Genomic DNA, 19215 nt, shown 5'->3' with positions numbered 1-19215 from the left:
TGTGATTTTTTTATTGAACGGGGAGGAGAGAAGGGCTCTGTAGAGCTCATGCACGAGCCGTCTCCTGCAGAGCTTCTCCACCACCATGCCTCTGCAGGAGCGCTTTGCTCTCCACGATGGCTCCAGGGGCCACCAGTTGGTGGGGTGGCATTCGTGGGGTGGCTTGTCCCTGGGTGCCGCTCCCCCAGGGGTGCTGGCCTGGCTGCTCACGTCCTCTTCGTCCCCACAGAGGTGGAGTCGGACATCCTGCGCCGTGTCCGCACGCTGCTGCGAGAGCTGGACGGGCACCACCCCGCCGGCCAGTGCGACCGAGGTAAGGCGGACCCCGGCACGGCTCCCGGGGGTCGGCACCCACTGCCCCCCGCGCTGCCTCACTGGGGCATTGCTTGGCCCCAAACTCCCCACCGCTTCCCTCTCTCAGACGGCGCCGGGGTGGGGGGCGCACAGGGTGGTCTCACCTCCCTGGCACTGCTCTGGCTTTTTAACCTGCTCTTGGAGGTGCTGAATCTTTGGCAAGCTCCTGGTGTCTGCTGTGCTCCAACTGCAGCAGCTTTCATCCCTCGTCTACATGGCTGTTACACCCTCTACACCCTTCGCTCGCTCAGGGGGTCCAGTGCTGAGGTGGGACATCAAATGCCAGAGTTTGTGATGCTGTCCCCAGCTCTGACACTGACTCACTGCACAGCCCTGTCCAACTCACTTAACACCTCTGAGCTGGAGTCTCTCCCTGCGGGGGTATCGCTTTGCCACGCACTGCTCAGCTCCTTGCTGAGGAGTCTGTTAAAATCCCTGTGTTACCATTTTGGAGAATGAAACTCTAGCTGACCCAGCAACTGCACTGCTATAGCCTTAGGAAATTTAATTAATTTTGAAAAAATGATTTTACCTGGAGTGCACAGACTATTTTACAGTTAATTAAATTTGATTTTGTCTGGAATGAGTCTTGACATCTAAAGGACTGAGATGCTTTGTGGTCCTTGCTCTGAGTGTGAGCTATCAGCAGCCAGCGTCCAGGTGCTGTGCGCTGGGACCAGCAGGAACCCAAATTCCTCGGCGGTGAAAGCAGCCAGCCATAAACAGAGCAACAGAGGGAACAGGAGACAAACTCCGCGTCCATTGCCCTGCTTTGCTTTCCTCCAGCCCCCAGTCCTAGGATCTCTAGGACCTTTTCCCAAAGGTTTCCCAGCATTAGAGGTACGATACATCAGTGCTGCAACCAGAACCAGGGTAGCAGCATGACTTGTCCCTCGCCGAGGGTCACAGATTGAAGCAGAGGGCAGAGAAGCCTGGTTTGGCTCCGATAGTGATGTCGGTGCAGCATCCCAGTGGGTGATTTTTGCAGCAACAGTGCGCAGGTCTCCCGATTCCTCTGTGCAATGCTGCCCCTGCTCCATCGCTGCTCCGCTTGACAACCTGACCTCTTTCTTGGCTTTCCCTTCTCAGGGATGCTGCGATGGACCCTGCATAAAAAAATCGACCAGAATCCCAGTAACAGCTCTGTCCTGGTCAGGATCCTGGTGAAGGAGCTGGAAAGGGTGAGTGCCATCTCATAGACGTGTCCTGAGTGCCGGGATCAGCCCCTCCGTGGCGTGTGCCGTGCTGGGAGGCCCGGGGGAGCAGGGGGATGGGGACTCGACTCCACCCGCAGGGCTCTGCCTCTCCTGGGGCTGGAGATGACGAAGGTGTTTTTAGGGACCTTGAGCCTGGCTGGGGACTGTGGCTCACAGCAACGAGTGAAAAACTCTGTGGGACACCAGGGCAGAGCCGTGGCTCATCCCCAGCTGACAGGCTGCAGGGACCTGTTTGCCCCAAAAGTGACGGTGAACCATGGGCAGAGCAGGGAACCTCCCCGGGCTGCCCAACGCCACAGAAGCCAAAGGCAGCCGGCCTTCGCAGCTTGCAAATAGCAAAATGCAAAACACTTCCAACCACCCCCAAATCTCCCTCATCCCACACCAGCCAGCTGTAGTCACAGGTAGAGTGGAAATTTCTCTTCCATGTCACTCATTTCCTCCCCAGAGGGTGTCAGAGCAGAAACATCTAACCCAGTATCCTGTCCTGAGAGCATCTGACGGAAACCCTGTGATGGGCTTTTTGTTTCATTGATTTGTCTTGTCATTTTCTGGTCTCGTGTAAACCTCTAGCATCCGCAATATCCTGGCATAACCTGGTTTGTGGTTTGATGAGATGTCATGTGTAGAAATAGCACGTTTTCTTTCTTATGAGCCTGCCTCATTTTACCCAACACCCTCTCATTCTGGTGCAGGGAGGAAAAGCCCGCGTCCCCCCTCCACCTCCTCCTCCCCACCCTGGTGATGAGCCCCTGCTAGTCGTCCTTTGTGCAGAAACCTCCCCGTACCACTTTCTCTGCATCTTTGTTGTTTCTCCTTTCGAGCTAGGAGGATGGAGCCGCCTTGCTCGGCATGGCTCGGCTCCCGTGTCTCCAGCCAGCTGCTGCTCAGCGCCCTGGGGGACCACGCGCCTGCTGCAAGGCTGTCACCTCCCTCCACCAACACTCCCGTATCACACACTTGAGCCGCGTCAGCCCGGCGCAGATCCCTGTGCACACACCACGGTGCTGCGAACACCCCGCAGTTATTCCTAATCTTTGTTTCCTGCCTTTTAAGCAGCTCTGAGGCCATTTGCAGGCTGTCTCTCACACGCTGTGGCAGTTTAGCTTCCATCAGTGCCTTGGGGAGGGATCTTATGAAGGGGCTCTTGCAAATCCCGACAGGAACACCCACATCACCCTTGGCTATGGCTGCAGCCCCAGAGGGCTCGAGGTCTGCAAAAACCATGTCAGTCCCTCCCCGTTATACCTATTAGCGCTCTGCTACTCTTATCTTTCCTCGTCCAGGAGGGATGTCAGGCATCCTGGTCTGTAATTCCCTACATCTCCCTGAAGGTCTTCTTGGAAATCAGTGTCACTTCTCCCCCCCGCCCCGCCCCGCCCAGTACTGCAGCAGCGCTGAGCAGTCAGTACCAACTGCAGATAATAATTTAGCAATTTCATGCTTGAGTTCCTACAGGGCTCTGGGCAAATATCAGCTGGTCTCAGCAATACAGTATCATTCATTTCATCGATCATTTCTAAAGCTTTGCTGCCATCAGTTCCATTTAACTCCAATCCTTCAACAAAGCAGCCCTGAAGAAAGGTGCTGGAAATATCTTTGGGATGGAAATATCTTTCCCAGGTTCATCCGGGGGCATTCCTGTTGCTGGAGCTGTCAGAGCCAGGCTGCAGGGAGGGGCCAGGGCTGTGTCTGCTTGAGCATCCATCTGGCTTCCCACGGGCCAGGATGGGGATGCAAGAGCATCTCTCCTCCCTGTCCGCTCTGGCCCCACACCCATCAAATGTAAAACAGGCTTTTTCCAGAGGGTTCCCAGTGGTTTTATATTTTCACATGAATTTTTGCAACAGAAAGGAGCTCCTTAATGAGTTCAGTTAGAAACTTTTGCTCGCTCTCTCCCACCATGACTGCTGCATATGCCCTGAGCCGCTCTCGCTGTGCAAACCACGCTCCCGCAGCAGCTCCCAGAGCCTTCACGTCCCTACAACAACCCCCAGGCCTGTGATGCAGTGGTGGCCACAGAGGCATAGTCCACATCCCCACTCCCTTCCCCAAGGCTTGGCTGGCACGGGATGCCCACCAGGCAGGACCTGTCTGCCCCAAGGACATCCTGCCCACCCAGGTGGCCTGTGGAGGGACCCCAAACCCCACTTTGACCTGGGAAGCATCACCCCTGAGCCAGGGTGGATTCCCGTGCTCTCCCTGTGTGCCTGAGCTGCCGAGCAGCCGGGACCCGGCACACCCCGGGGGCTGTGGTGGTCCCGCTGCTGCCCATCCCAGCACCCTGCCAGCTGCTGCTGGTGCTGACTGTGCCTTTTGGTCCCGCAGGCAGAGCGAAGTGACTTCAGACATTACATCATTCCCTTGCTGCACACGCTGATGTACACCTTGATAAAGGTAATCACCGCGGGCTTCGCTGGGGCAAGATCCAGGGAAATCAGAAGCCGCAGGATGGGCTGCTTGAAGTCACTCGGCACCTATTCCTGTGCTGTAATATCCCAGTACGCCCAGCAAAGCCCTGGGGCTACCACGGGTGGACTCAGCTGTGCTTTTCCCAGCGTGCTGTTTGATGGCTGAGACACTGTCACCTGGGACATGTATGGGAGTGACAGGTCCCTCCAGCTGACTCCCTTTTCTGGAGGTGTTCCGGTGCCTGGTGGTGCAGGAAGCCACAACTTGGCAAAAATATGTGCCCACAGCCCTTCGGCAGGTATTGCTGGAGGATTCCAAGCCATTGCAGGGCCTGGTTCTGCTTCATGTATTGCATTTAAATCCAGATTGAATTTGGTGTAGCTCTGTGACCTCCCACCCTGAGGTCCGTCATGGGGAGAGCACCACCAGGGATCACTGCCTGTGGCATCTCCTTGTCTGCCCTTTTCTCGCTCCAGGCTCCCTGCATCTCTGACGAGCTCTGTGGCAGAGTGTATGATTTCTGCAAGAAGCTGCTCACCCTGCCCAAGCCTTTCTGCACCATTGGTTTGGACTATGCTGTCAGGCTGAAGATGGAAAGGGCAGCACCGGGTATGAGGGCTTCTCCGCTCTGCTCATGCGTGGCACGGTGAATGGCTTGGGTCCTCAGTTTGGGGGATTTCCATACCTGAGCTGGCCTTTGCCTAATGCAGCGAGCCATGGCAGGGATTTCTGCAGGGGGCTGGCCAAACGCTTGGGGGTCTTAGGGATGCATTTGGATGGGAGGGTTCCCCTCTCCTGATTTCAGGCTGCTGAGCCTTAGTTACTGGCAGAAAACCTTGGGGTCCTCCTGCTGTCAGTGTAGGCACCACCTCACTGTGAGTCAAGTCCAGCCCGTCTAAGGCAAGTGTATATACACCCTCTGTCTATATGGGAAACAGGGTGCTTATGCTCCCAGCCTGCGCATCTCAGTAAATTTTGTGGGGGTGTCCTTTTTGCAAAGTGAAGTCTCCATCTGAGATTGACTTGCAGACTGTCCAGCATGAGCTTTCCCTCCACTACCTGTGCATCAGGTTTTAGCCACTAAAATGTCATTAGTTTCTGCAGAGAACAGTCCCTAAAAGAAAGCAAGCCAGAGGACAACTCTATTTCCCTTTTTCTCTACGTGGCTCGTTAAAGTTCCTCTTCTTAAAGCTTCCTTTAATAAGAGTTTTTAAAAGCAGCCCTTTAAAACAGCGCAAGGTGCAGACACCTTGTGAGGTGGAGGTAAAATAGAAGAAACCTGGTGGAATATTAGAGAGAAAGTGCCATTCTCGGTCGTCCCAGCTCATCACCATCACCTCGACCACTCTTCCCCAGTACCACTTTGTCTGGAGCTCCAAGGTCCACCTTTATCTCGCCTGACTCTTGGTAGAACAATGCCTCAGTGTGGAGAGATGGGGATCTCCAGCGGGGCTTCTCTCAAGCACCATGCAGTTCACAAGATGATTGCACCTGAGCAACGTGGGGTGGATGTATCTTCCCCACCCCAGAGCTGGGTGAGGATAAAGTACATCTCTCCTGATTCAGAAACGCGTTGTGCTCTTCATCTCCACCCAAGCGCTGCCCCTGATGTGGCCCTGGGGACGAGGCCGGGAGTAGGACTCTTCCTCCTGCTTCCAACTCCACTCCCAAGCTCAAAATCCACTAAACAAAGCAAGGGAAATACCGGAAATCGTCCCTGAATAGAAGGGGTTTTCTTTTTATATAGCATGGCCTATCTTTGTCCTTGACTATTTTTAACCCTGGGCTCGATTCTTGGCTCTTTTACATCATCTCTTTTACATCATGGGTGTTCGCCGACTTGGCAGACCCACCGGCCTCTACAACCAGGAGCAGTGCTGAGCGGCTCCGGTGAGTTGTGTTGTTATTTCTCATGCTCTGACTCCTGCGTATTTATCTTCTTGCATTTGGTAGGTGTGTTGTACCAAAGAACGGTCATTTCCGAACAAAGTCTCAAAAGCGACCCGTACCCTTACCAGGAAAAGTGAGTAGTGCCTCTTTGATTGTGGTGTTACTTTTATTTCTTTTATAGTCTCATAGTGAAATCTGTCCTTTTCCTGTGCTCTGAATTAATGTCAGATGGAACAGATAATTTGGACATAAACCACATGGCAGTACGTGGTCTTGCGGAACAATTTGGTGGCATCCAGAGCCTCGCTAAAATGAGCTTTGCATTAGGAGGAGCACGTTCCTCCCATGTGTCCCAATTTATGTCTGTGGTCCTGGGAGGCAGGGAGCTTTCCTTGGTGGGGAGACAGGGCAGAGGAGGGGAGTATCAGCAGCAACCCTTTTTCTCTGCATGGGATAATGGAGACGTGAGCTGCTCGTGCCAGCCCTGATGTCAGTAATGGAGAATCCTCGTCTCACCTCCCTCTTTTCCCACCCTCCTGCCCCACCAGGATTTTCATCTTTGCTGATCCAGAGCTGCTGTCTGAAGCCATCTGCAATGCGCTGGTCGCCGACACGGAGGCAGCTCAGGTCTCCCAGAGCCCCCGGGCGTGCATGTGCTGCGTGATCATCCATGCCGTGCAGGCGGCCCTGGGCGAGGGCTGCGACATCAGCCGCTTGAAGGCGAGCCTCCAGGTAACTGCCAGCACTTCTGCAGCACCACGTATGTTTTTCCAATGGTCCGGCTCTTGCCGGGCGCCTCAGAGCAGGGGAAGGTTTTTTGGCAAGTGGAGGGACGCCCTCCCCGGCACCTGACTGCTGCTCTGCATCCCCAGTAGTCCCACTGTTACTTGCAAGGCTGGGCTATGAGCAGAGCTGGTGTTAAACTAAAAAATTCTTCAAATATAAAAGAGTTGCTGCAGCAGGAGCCAGAGGTTTTGAATCTTCAGTTTGAGTCTTCAGTTTTGCAGCCTATACTGGGCTCTGCGGCTGCAGTATAGGCTCCTCTGTGAGCCACTGGTCATTGCAAAAACATCTCAGCGGAAATGTTTCAACCACTTTTCTCCAAAACCTCCTTCAAGGAGCTGTGGTGCCACGGTAAGACAAATGTCTGGTTCAGAAAGGCAACTTTTCAGGGGCTCTCAGTGATTTCCACTCCAAGGACACCTTTGTGTGTCTGCTGTCCCCATCTCCCGAGGGTCACTTGAGCTGCCAGCTATGCTGCTGACTCCCCGAGCTCGTGGCAGCCGCGAGCACAGTGCCCATCAGCTGCAAACCTGCCAGAAAGAAGCTTCAAGCAGACAGTGCAGCCAGCATCTCTCCTCCTCCAGCCTTCCCCGGGGTCAGAAGGACATTTGTGTTCTCTGCTGCAAAACAACAATTTTTGCAGGACCCATTTGCCCTCTTTCTGCCCTCTCCCGTGGCTCTCCCCGCAGAGCATCTCCTCTTTTCACACCCCCGGGTGTTAACGGCTGCTCCTCGCAACAGGATATGCCCACGAGTGACATCGAGCGCTGGTTCCGGCAAGTGGTGGCGGCAGTCGAGTGCGCAGGAAACGAGGCGAGCGCAGACCGCAGCCAGCACACGGCGAGGCTGGAGAAGATTTACCGCGCCATCCTCTGCTCCTTGCAAGCAGGTGAGCTCCTGGCCAGCCATGCACGGTGGGTTGAGGGAGCCTCACTGCTGTGTCCTCGCCGTTGCCCTCCCATAGCTGTGCATCCCCACCTCCCGTCTGCTTCCACTTTAGCAGCACCCATCGCCGGGGTCAGGTCCTTGCAGCCTGGCTCCTTGCAGTGACCCGATTGATGTCCAGGGTGGCAAACGGCACGTGGCAGCGGAAGGCAGGTTTGTCACCTGAGGAGAGGGACTGTGGCCATCTCTGCTGCTAATTCAGCTGCCCTGAGGCCCAGACACATGGCTCCGTCGTTTGCCATGAATGTCGAACGAGGCAGGTTGGACAGACTCTCTGGTGCTCTGCGGGTGTAGCCATGGCCTAGGCTGGGGAGACACTGTGCGCCACTCCCTGAAGCCTCCTTGCACTGCTGTGGTGGACAGCGGTACTGCCACCTCCTTCCGTCCCTGGCAGTGCTTGCTCCAGCCTGGTGCCGCCGGGGCTACACGGACTGTAACAAACATCCCCATTCTCACATAGATCTGGGGCAGACCAGAGGGAAATGGGAGTCATGTTCCTCTCTTCCTGGCTGCTCCTGGTGGAAGATCTCTGCATCCCAACCCCTGCCCTGGAAAGAGCTGGACGCTGTCCCGGTGCAAGATGCGGGGAGGAACAGCCAGTGGTGCAAGGGAGAGGAGTGGGACCATCTCCTTTTGGTGGCAGTGAGCAGTTGTCTCACTGCTTCTCACAGAGCCATAATGGTTTAAAAATAGCCAGCGATGGTGGGGTCAGAGGGCTTCTTTGCATCTCAGCTGAGATTGCCAAGGGAGGTCCTGCCACGTGCATTGGAAGCCCAGTGCTAGAAGAATGTTTTATTTATTCTGCAATCCCTCTACTGCCTGCAGCAAAGCAAGGGCCTTCACTTGCCTGTGCCTCAGTTTCCCCGTCTTCATTTGTGCCTTCCACTGGCGGTGTAGGTACCTTCTTATGGCTCAGTCTGCGAGCGCAGAGGTCTGTGATTACAGCCTCACATCTGCCAGAAGGCAGCCAGGGCCGGAGAGCCCCTGGGGCTCGGCAGGGGCTATCTCAGCCGGGGGCTGAAGGTCAGCACCAGTGGGGGTTCCTGTGCCTGTGCGGGAAAACCGCTCCTGTGTGTTACAAGCATCCTTCTTTCCCCCAGGCAATGCTCCCCTGGGCGGGCTGCAGGGTACCCCTCTGCCCAACCCCAACATCAGCTTTCACCTCTGGACAGAAGACGACCAGCTCTGTGAGTGCCCCGGGGGGGCGGTGGCAAGTTCGGATGGTGCCTGAGGCTGGGAAGCCTCTGCAAAACATGTCGTTTAGCCCTGATTCTTGAGCAGTGAGTTTCATAACCATCGCACAAGGGCCAAGCTTGTGGAGACTCGTGCTGACTGCACCAGCCTTCCTTCTCGTGGGGTGTTGGGGTCAGATCAGGGGATTGGCAGGGGGAGAGTGGCGAAGGAGATGAGGAGAGGACCCCTGTGGGACAGGCTGCAGCAGGATGTGCCCAAAGTACCTGTCTGAGTGATACTGAGCTCTCTTCATGGTGCAATGTGAAATGGGACTGAAAGACTGACTCCTCTTGGACCCTCTGGTGGAAGCATTGGCCCGATGGTTGGCAGGAGAAGAGGGGAGCTGGGACAGGACTAGGGCTCATCCTGGCTTTGGTTGTATTTCCTTCCCCAAGCTCCCTTCTGCCTGCAGGGAAGGAATTGGTGCTGTTCATCCGCCCGCTGTCGCAGAGCTGCGAGCCTGACTGCCTAAGCCAGGACCTGGACAACTTCGAGATCCAGGTCAACATTTCGGACTGCGAGTGCTGCGAGCAGACCCGCTTCTCTGTGCTCTCCACCGACAGCGGCATCGAACGAGACCTGCCCGTGGCAGTCGAGGAGCCCTTTGCCCCTTGCAGTGCTGAAACGGAGCAGTCCCGGCTCCACAGGAAGGGTGGCATTAAAAAAAAGCCGTCTCCGCTGGAGAGCGTGGCCTTCCTGCAGGCTGGCTGCAACAGCCCTGGGGCAAAGCCCCCGGCGAAGCTGCAGAGGAGAGCGGGCACCCCCCCGGAGCCTGCAGCCCCGCTCCAGAGGCTGCACACTGCCCGCATCGTGCTGCTGGGGGATGACCGGATCCTGGGGCGCCTGGCCCAAGCCTACCACTCCTTGAGGTAACTGGTGGCCACAGCCCCTTTGGCTCTGGGGATGTGGGGGCAGGGAGGACAGAGCAGGGGCTTTGATCTTCAGCCTGTTGAAGCAGCCAAGATGACTGGGGACAGGGTTGGGCTCCAGCGTTACCGGAGCAGGACGGGACCCAGGTGTTTTGCACCTAAATGCGTCTGATTTCACTAGCTGCACGGCATCGTTTGGCTCTGTTGGCCCAAATGATGCACACAGCAAGTTTTCCTCTTCTGTCCGTGGAATGGGTTAAATGAGCAACAAACGAGGCAAGACGTTTTCCTATGCAAAAGGGAAATATCCTGAAGAAAAGCTGTTTTCCAGCTGTCTCTTCCCAGCTGGCTCACCTGGGCCAGGAGAGCAGCGTGGCATAGGTCTGGGTCGCCGTGCAGGCAGCAGCCTGCGGAGCAGAGCTGGGTGCAGAGGAGACCACCAGCCCCAGCCAAGAGCTGGTCTGCGGGATGCCCCTTACCCCCATCATCTCCCCTTGCTCAATTCGGGAACCCGGGGGCGTTGCTGCCATCCTGTCACACCGGGCAAAGGAGGTGTGCGAGGAGGGCACGTGCGCCTGTTGCGGAGCAGCTGTGGTCTCCTGGCACTGCCCAGCCTTGGCCAAGAGCCATGTTCTTCCACCTTCCCCTTGTGACACGGCTATTTATTTTTCCATTTCAAGGAAACGAGAAACACGGCGAGTTTTCCTGACTCCCAGGCTGAACCTGCAGTTCTACCACATCCCGGTTGTGACGGGGCAGCCAAACACCTTGGCCGTTACGGTGAGTCTGGGCTCGGCAGCTCTGGGCGCTGCTGCCGGCTGCCAGCAACTGATGGTGTTTTTGGAGGAAGAGCAGGAGGGTTTACGGGAATTCATATCCGTTAATGCCTTGTTCCTAGAACAAGGAGGATGGGAGCCAAGACAGGGCAGCTGGGCTCAGTTTGCAGCCTGGCTTCAGGAATCCATCAGCCCCAGAGACATTCAGGTTGCTCCAACCACCCTGACAGGTGACAACTCGCAGCCTAGAAACGGTATTCAGATTTGCTTCTATGCCCCAGCTATAGGAGGATCGAGGGAGCTTTAGCAAAGGACTGATGCTTTTCTCACCTCCCAGACGCTTACGGGAAGCGGCCGCCCCTTACTGAGGGCTTTGCCTGCTTGGTCATGGCCCCAGTTTTAGTTCTGCAAGTCACTACCTTGCAGTTTATCTTGGGCACATCTCTTCCCCCCCGACAGCCTCGAGACAGCAATAAATAAACAGTTGCACTTCTCACAGTATTTTAAGCTGTCCCAGAGCTGGCTGTGAGTCCTGACAAATATGCCATTGTAAAAATGAGTATTTCTTCTTTTCATTCTCACTGAATTTTTGTTCTTGAGCACCTGCTAAATAAGTGCTGCAAGAAATATTTTGCCATCTTCTCCAGACCAAGCAGGGAAGCAGGAGGGATGGGGGAGCTGCTCACGGGGCATTCGTGCACCAGCTCCCTCCGCCTCCTCTCTGGCTCCCGGTGTTTTGGGCCGTGATCGTACTCTGAGCTGTGTGTTTCTCCCGCAGGACCACGCTGCCACCAGCCAAGAGGAGCTCTGTGAGGTGGCCGGGTACCTGGGTAGAGCCGACCCGTGGTACGAGAGCAACATCAACACGCTGTGCCACATGATTCCCAAGCTGGCCACCATGGTACGAGGGAAACCTCCCCATCTCCCCAGCCGGGCCCATTTCCCAAACACATCTGCTCTATCTGAGGACGAGCTCCTGCCCTGGGAGCCCCAGACAGGGGCTTCCTCCCCGCAAACCCACCCCAGGGCCCGGCAACCGGGAAGGTGCATGTGGCTGACGCTGCCCCAGCCCACAAGGCCCATTTTCTGCGATGGGTTTTTTTGGCCAAGGGACAGGAAATGGCAGATTTCAAGAAAGAAAATGTAAATGAGGCATTTTCTGAAATACCCCCAGCTCTCATTTCCCAGCAGTTTGAGCCACTGTCAATAGCCTACAAAAAAGGCTGGTAGGTGGGGGCAAGCCTTCATTTCTCCCATTCGTTTTGACTAGTCATGGCAAAGCAGCTCACACTGCCCTGGGCGACAGCTCATTGCTCGTTATTTATCTAGGAAGGCGTGAGGGTTTGTGGCAGTGTTTTTGAGAAGTGACTGTGGCTGATCCATAATGTGATTTGCCCCCCCAGCCTTCCTCTCCGAGCAAACATCTTGTGACTGATCTGTTCATCACTGATGTGATTGCTTACTACGTTCGCATGGGCATCCAGCCCGTCTGCTTCCAGGTCTACGCCGTGAAGGTGGGTGCCACATAGAATCATAGAATAGTTTGGGTTGGAAGGGACCTTTCAAGGCCATCTAGTCCAGCCCCTCTGCCATGAGCAGGGACATCTTCAATTTGATCAGGTTGCTCAGAGCCCCGTCCAGCCTGACCTGGGATGTTTCCAGGGATGGGGCATCTCCCACCTCTCTGGGCAACCTGGGCCAGGGTTTCACCCACCTTCATTGTGAAACATTTCTTCCTTAGATTTAGTCTAAATCTGTCCTCTCTTGTGCCTTCACGTGGCTCTGCAAGTGCTTGCAGAGCCCCACTGCTGGCAGAGCTGTGCAAAGTCAGTGGGGTCTGGGGGCTTTCAATAGATCTGAGCCTGGGTCTCCGTGTTCCCCAGCCTGTCCCCTTCTTGCCAGGCTCCTGGATCTAGTGACTCCATGTAGCACAGCTCAGCCAGAGTCAAAGATCCCAGGAAGGCTATTTCAGCATCACAGAGGTCAGCAAAGTGAGCCTTGAAATTACCTGGTAAGGACACAGATTTCCTGCTCCACTGGATTCGGGTTTGCTCAGGAGCTCTGGCACCTCCTGCTGCTTTAGATGCTGTGAGCAAATAGGAGTTCTCTGAGTGGCTTTGCCAAAACCTCCCTGTACCTTGCAGGGGCTTTGCAGGCTTCCTGAAACACCATTTTATTTATTTCCTGCCAGCTTTTCTCTGAAATGGTATCAGAGAGAGACCTGGCATTTGATATGAAAGCAAAAAACTACTGTATTCGGCCATGTAACATCAACCTCCCATCTGCTCCTCTGGCAGTTTTCCCCCTTCAAAGCTTAGGGTGGCACCGATGCACATATCTCCTTTTAATCTACGTAGCCAATGTGGTAACCTGTTGCAGCAAAGGAGCAGTCATTACATGAGCAAACTGGCATGCAGCTTGCAAAGAGCTGGAAGAGCTTTGGTAATTACTGGTAGACCTTCATCAGGACTTGAACTAATAGTATGTATCTTATAAACACTTGGAGCACCTGGTTCTCAGATTGTGTGGCTGGGGATTTTGGTTTTTTGGTGAATTTTTTATTCCACTCATTTCTTCTCCAAGACAAAAATCAAACACAAGTGAGAGAGTGGGTGACTCAAGCAGGGGAAGAGGAACTGACTCCAGATGTAGTTTTCAGGTAGAGGCATCTAACCTACCCTGACGTCATACTGGGTGTGAGGCTGCTTCATCTGGAAACACTTTGCCTTTTTGGTTAAGACCATGCGGTTCCTCTTTGGCTGCAGAGAGTTTTCCTGGAAGTGAGGGTCAAGTCCCACAGGAGTTGGACATGTGGCTAGGAGAGGTTCTCCAGGACCTTAATATTCACATTTTGCTCAAAACAGGCCCATGAAAACAAAACAGTTAATAGGTCTGAAGTGACCAGTTGATTTAGGTGTATCACATAGAAATCACGTGCCTTGAAGCTAAGCCAGCATCTGCAGTCAGGCCTGGGAAGCTGCTCCCCTTGACCTGGGTTGCCTGTGGGTGGATGGCCGGGAACAGACCCATCTGTGAGTGCGCAGTGACACCCAGTGGCAGGGGACACTGCCCATGACTCTGCTGGCCAAGTCCACTGGCCTCGTGGCAAAGTCTGCCATGCTCCTGGGCTTCAGAAAGCAGAGCAAAAGCAGTTCTCTCCATCTCATAGGCCCCTTGGCTGCCATGATGAGGTCATAGATTTCCTTTGATGATGTCACACCTGGGTGCTCTGGAGAACCTTTTGATGTCACAGGTCCAGTGTGATGCCACAGAATCACAGAATCATTAAGGTTGGAAAAGACCTTTAAGATCATCAAGTCCAACCGTCAACCCAACACCACCATGCCCACTAAACCTGTCCTGAAGTGCCACGTCTACACGTTTTTTGAACACTCCCAGTGATGGTGACCCCACCACCTCCCTGGGCAGCCTGTTCCAATGCTTGACCACACTCTCAGTAAAGAAATTTTTCCTAATATCCAGCCTAAACCTCCCCTGGCGCAACTTGAGGCCATTTCCTCTCATCCTATCGCTGGTTACTTGGGAGAAGAGACCAACACCCACCTCACCACAACCCCCTTTCAGGTAGTTGTAGAGAGCGATAAGGTCTCCCTTCAGCTTCCTCTTCTCCAGACTGAACAACCCCAGTTCCCTCAACCGCTCCTCATAAGACTTGTGGTCCAGACAAGTGACTGAAAAGGAGCTGTTCTTAGAGATTTTCCTTTCTTTCAGATTTTCTTCAATGACCCGGCGCAGGAGCCAGCCGAGGATGTCTTCCTTACAGAGCTGCGCACCCAGATGCAGGAGAACATCTCCCACAGAGGTGCGTGTGTGTCCCCAAGTTGAGCCCTGCAGCAGGGGCTGCCGTCTTGGGTGGAGGTCGTGCCAGTCCCGGTTCCCCCTTGCCCTGTCCCTCAGCCTGCAGCAGTCAAGGCCATGCCATGGGGCAATATCCCTTGTTCCCTGTCAAGGAACAAACAAGCCTCCTGCTTCCCTAAACATCTCCATCTCCCTCTCAGGCGCATAACATCAGGCTAAATGAGAGACCTTGTGGTCATTGGCTCCTGGTCTCAACCAGGTTTTGTAGACTGTGTCTTTGGCTGGCTCCAGGACCCTCTGAAGTTGGACCAGCACCACATTTTCGTTGAGGAAACAAACTGGGCTTTACAGCCATCCCTTTTGCCATATGATTTACCTATTAGAAACTCAACTTCCTTGAGTTGCCAGTGATGAGATAAGAGTGCCTGAAGGCTGGACCGTTACAGAGGTCACATCATCAGCCCTTTCATCAGTGTACCCCAGTGTCAAATCCAATGGATGTCTCCCATTGTGGTTGGGCACAGACCCTTCAGTGAGTCTGTCTCACTGGACCTGTTGAGTGGACAGAGCCTCAGCTCCCGTAGGCAAGGAGAGAAGGGTCGATGTGCCAGACCATGACTGCTGTCTGACAGAGCGGATGGCTCGTCCCATGGGAGGATCCCTCTCTGCTGACCACAGACAGGTGGGATCAGTGAAACCTCAATCCCACCCGGTTGCCTCCTTGCAGAATTAAGCATGACCAAGAAGAAAACAACCCTGGATGGCCCTGGCATAGATCTCACAGTAACATACAGAAAGGTAAGTGGGGCTCTCAGCAGCCCAAAACGTCTCTGCTCACAGGGATCCCCAGCATGGCATAGATCTCCTAAAAGGAGTGCTCTGGCCCTCCTTCTTTCCTCTGGAATTGCACTCCAGGGGAGGACAAAGACATTGCGGTGAACTCTAAAAGCCTGTTAGCTAACTTTGCATTTGTGAAAAACTGCTCCCAGACCTTTCCATGTCTAAACTCTCTGCCAGGGTGAATAAACAGAGCCTTTCCTGCAGGTTGTGGTGAGCGACCGGGCAAAGGAGCTGGCTATGTCCCTACGCTCTACAGGTCTGGTGATGAAAGCCATCCCTGCTGATGAGGCTGAAGGTGGGTTCTTCCTGCTTGGAACCATGTTAAGAGGGTTTGCTGAGTGTTCTGGTGCTTGATAGAGTAAATCTGACTTAGTACTTAGTGCCAATTGTGCCTAGGCTGTGGGGGTTGAATCAGTGACGTGCATATGTTGGTGTCACCACAGACTGTGGTTTTGCATTTTCTCATGAATGACATGCCTGCAGCTCCCTGTAACGTGGCGTGCAGCACAACCGTAATCTGGGCTTGGCAGCATCATCCTCTTGCTGCAGCCTTTCTCTTTCACCTTGCCCTTAGCATAGCCTCTGAGGTTTCTACCCTGAGCATGATGCCACACAAACCCTTAGTCCATGCAACTTTCTAGAGTCCTCCTTTTCTGCTGTCCTATGTATCTGGCACCAGCCCCACTCAAAGCTGAGCTGAGATCGTGCCATGGTCTGAGGTTAACGTGCTGCTTCTGTTGTAGACCTGGTGTGTCTGAATGTGAACATCACTGAAATCGTTAAGATCAACAACTTGTCGGGACGATCGTTCTCAGTAAGTAGCTGTGGATGCTTATGGCCCTGGAGGGGTCAGCCAATGTGTGGAAACCCCTTACTACAAGGTGAAAGGGGAAACACTGTGGGGAGGAGAAGGCTTTGGGACCACCCTGCTCAGAGAGTGTTTTGTAATTACTTTCCATGGAAAAGTCTAGATTTTTGAGCCAAAGCCCCAAATGCCATCCCTGCTGGCCAATGCCAAATTGAATCCTGTCTCAGGAGACCCTGAAGGACTGAGCTGTTGCTGGGGTTATTCTGTGACCGCAGGGACAAAGCAGAGAAATAAAGCTTAGCCCCAGTCATCATGGCTCGACTTGGGTATGGGAGAGGGTCTGTAGTTTCATGATCAACTCTATTAGCTCCACACCTCCAGCTGCAGTGCCCTCCCCAGATCCCATGTGTTAATCCCCACAGAGCTCACGAAAATAGAAGCCATTGGAGAAATATTTTAACAAATCATAAACAAGAAGCGGGAACTTCAATGAATCTAATTACCAATTCAGAAAGATGGATATGCAAGAGATGGGACTGAAAACTTGGGCTCCTGTCCTTTCTGTTTTACATGAGAGTTCAAGTAGACCCCAGAGGACATGCTGCCCCATGGGAATGTGTCACTGCAGTTTTGGGGGGCATTAAGTATTATTGTGCCTTGGTCATTTGGGCCCTGGAGCCTCCAGCCTCTCAGCTGGTATTTTTAGCTAGCCAGCACATTTCTGCTTATTTTCTCGTGGTTTTTGGAAACACCAAGGTATTGCAGCCCACGTTGCCCACCAAGATACACCATGGCCCTGGAGAACAGACCATGCCCCACATCAAACATCCCAAACTTTGCAATCTGCGTAAGCATTGCCAGTTTGGAAAGTTTGCCCTTGCAAAATCTGACCGGTTTGTGATTACAGAAAAAGGACAAGAAAGACACTTCCCTCCTTAAAGAAATCACCTTGTGTCACATCTGAGGTTAAAATAAAAAAGAGTAATATCATAATTTGTCCCTTTCATACCAAGTATGCACACACCACCCGTCACCGTGCAGCCAAGGGAAGGGAAGTGAGACACTCACTGGGCTCTTCCTCCTCTCTCAATCCAGGCTGTGGCAAACAGGTTGAAAACACGCAATGTCAAAATCAGGAGCACAGAGCAGAGGCCCTTCATGGTGTGTCTGGACAAGGACAGCAGAAGAGCCTACGGGAATGTGATCAGGTGAGAATGCCACGTGTGCCAGGCTCTGCGCAGCTTGCCGGTGACCTTGCATCCCTCCCTGGAAGGGCTCCCAAGGTGTCAGAGCGGTTTCCCAGCGAGTCCTAGTCCTCATCCTCATACACGACAGAAGACTGACAGGCTAATGCATTGCTTCTCCAGGGAAAGCAGGGCAGATGGTGCTCTCCTACCTTTGTGTTTTCGGGTGACGGTGAGAGAAACAAAATGGTTCTTCCATTATAAGTAAGGTGCTGTCATTAAGACAGTAGAAGGATAGGTACCTCCAGGGACGAACGGAGATCTTAGATCTCCTTAATTATATCACGGAGCTGATGCTCTCTCCACTGACTCCATTCCTCACCAGAGTGTCTCAAGCGTATGAAGGTAGGGAGAGAGAATTCAGCCCTGTGTAAATAGCAGGGATCAATGTGCCTACAGTGGCTGCAGTGACATATGATGTGTTGGAAGCAAATGGACAGGTGGTTCAAGGTCCATGGGCCATGTGGAACACACATAAAATGTGTATTTCTGAGAATCAAACTGAGCTGGGCTGAGGACACTGGTTTTGTGGTCAAACACTAATACACATCAGCTCATCTTTCCAAACAAAACCAGTTGAAAAAGCGTAAAAGTAGCTGCGCATCTCAATATGACAGCTCGCTCTCAGCAGTCAGTGGAGAGACCTGACGTTTAGTCTGAGATTGGAGTCTGGGCCTCAAGGGCAGATCAATATGTTACGTGCAATAAATATGTTCTTGTGCTTTTGCAGCGTGGAAGTGTCTCCTTGCCTAGAGCCCAGCTACTGCTTGCAAAAGACAAGGACAATGAAATTCAACCTGCAGGAAGCAGAAGATGTGGGGCTTGTGAAATACATGCCCAAGTCTCTGCTGTTGCCTATCAACACATTTGCAGGCATGATCCAATGAAGAAAATGAGAAAAAGCTGGAGTGAGAGATGTGGTATTGGGTCATCACAAAGGAGATGGAAAAAGAAAACACACTAAAAGCCACCAACAGTGATTTTACAATGGTAATGGTGTAAAAAGCTGCAACAGCAGAGGTGGATAGGGCTCAGGGAGGACAACTATGCCCTGCTCTACGGCAGTGATGACCACAGCTAACACCCCCCGCCAAGGGGCAGAGCGTTGCTGAAAAACTGAGTTTTAACCTTTTGCACAAGTCAGGGAAAACCTTTGAGCTTCGTCGTTTCAGGAAGACTGGTGAAAATACAGCTGAGGTGATGGCGCTCGCTGTGCTTGTGGAGCACAGAGCAGTTGCTATCAGCGATACTTATTATGGTGATGTCTCACAGCCTGGCAGGGGTTCAGGGTCCGTTGCATGGGGTTCTGCTCAGCAAACTCTTCATTCTGGCACGGGGTGATGTATTTGGGCAAACCAGCCATTATTCCCCTGACTGATTTAGGAAACCTCATTGTAAGTCTGACCATAACTGGGAGAGCATGTGCGTTTAACGCAGCTTCTGTGGAAGCCAGTGGAAAACCTGCTGTTGTTTCAAAGTAATGATGAATGGTGTGAAATAGGGACATGGGAAATCTAGTGCAATATTTGGCAGTGATGAACAGGGAAAGAACAGCTCGGGCTGTCTAGGCAGTGCTGTGGGATATGCTCGGCTGCAAATGGTATAGATCTGCTTGAAGAAGAAACCTTCATTGAGCAGACAATGGAGGCTGCACAACAGCTCTTTGACATCTGAGCTGTACCTTTGAGTCCACCTGGGATTTTGTTGTGGCTTCACCACACAACCTCTCCGCCTCTGGTCTGGAGCCTCACGAGCGCTGGTTGTGTTCCTCCAGTTGCATATCCTGGGAAAAACCACCTACAAGCCCAGCAGCACCAGCCCTCCTCCGTGAGCTCAGCCAGCAATACCTCTGCATGGCAGCCTGCTTTGCAGTCCTGGGTTGGTCTGTGTCTGCTGCGCGGGTAAGAGATGTGGAAGTAGGAGCAGTGCTCCTGGGATCGACGGATGGGCAGGACGCCTGCAAGACTTCCCCGTTCCTTTCCTCTGCTGCTAGCACGCTGTAGGAACCCTCCCCTGGTTTGCAGA

At 53.4% G+C, this 19215-nt stretch overlaps 1 protein-coding gene across 1 annotated transcript; it reads left to right on the top strand.

Annotated features, from left to right (window-relative positions):
• Nucleotides 1-1443: 1443 nt before the first annotated feature.
• Nucleotides 1444-18077, top strand: PIK3R6 (phosphoinositide-3-kinase regulatory subunit 6; the record flags this gene model as incomplete). Its single annotated transcript, XM_082008005.1, has 17 exons — nt 1444-1535; nt 3900-3968; nt 4460-4592; nt 5937-6006; nt 6422-6605; nt 7398-7545; nt 8702-8788; nt 9247-9703; nt 10384-10483; nt 11258-11380; nt 11883-11993; nt 14212-14302; nt 15026-15096; nt 15343-15433; nt 15882-15952; nt 17042-17154; nt 17921-18077. Exons 1-17 carry the CDS (start codon nt 1446-1448, stop codon nt 18075-18077), a joined length of 2166 nt encoding a protein of 721 aa, XP_081864131.1. The 5' UTR covers nt 1444-1445.
• Nucleotides 18078-19215: the final 1138 nt, after the last annotated feature.

The sequence above is a fragment of the Phaethon aethereus genome (genome assembly GCF_964289735.1).
Source record: "Phaethon aethereus genome assembly, chromosome: 18".
In the NCBI taxonomy this organism is placed as follows: Eukaryota; Metazoa; Chordata; class Aves; order Phaethontiformes; family Phaethontidae; genus Phaethon; species Phaethon aethereus.
Note: the sequence above shows the minus strand (reverse complement) of the source record. Positions and strands in the feature narration are given on the sequence as shown.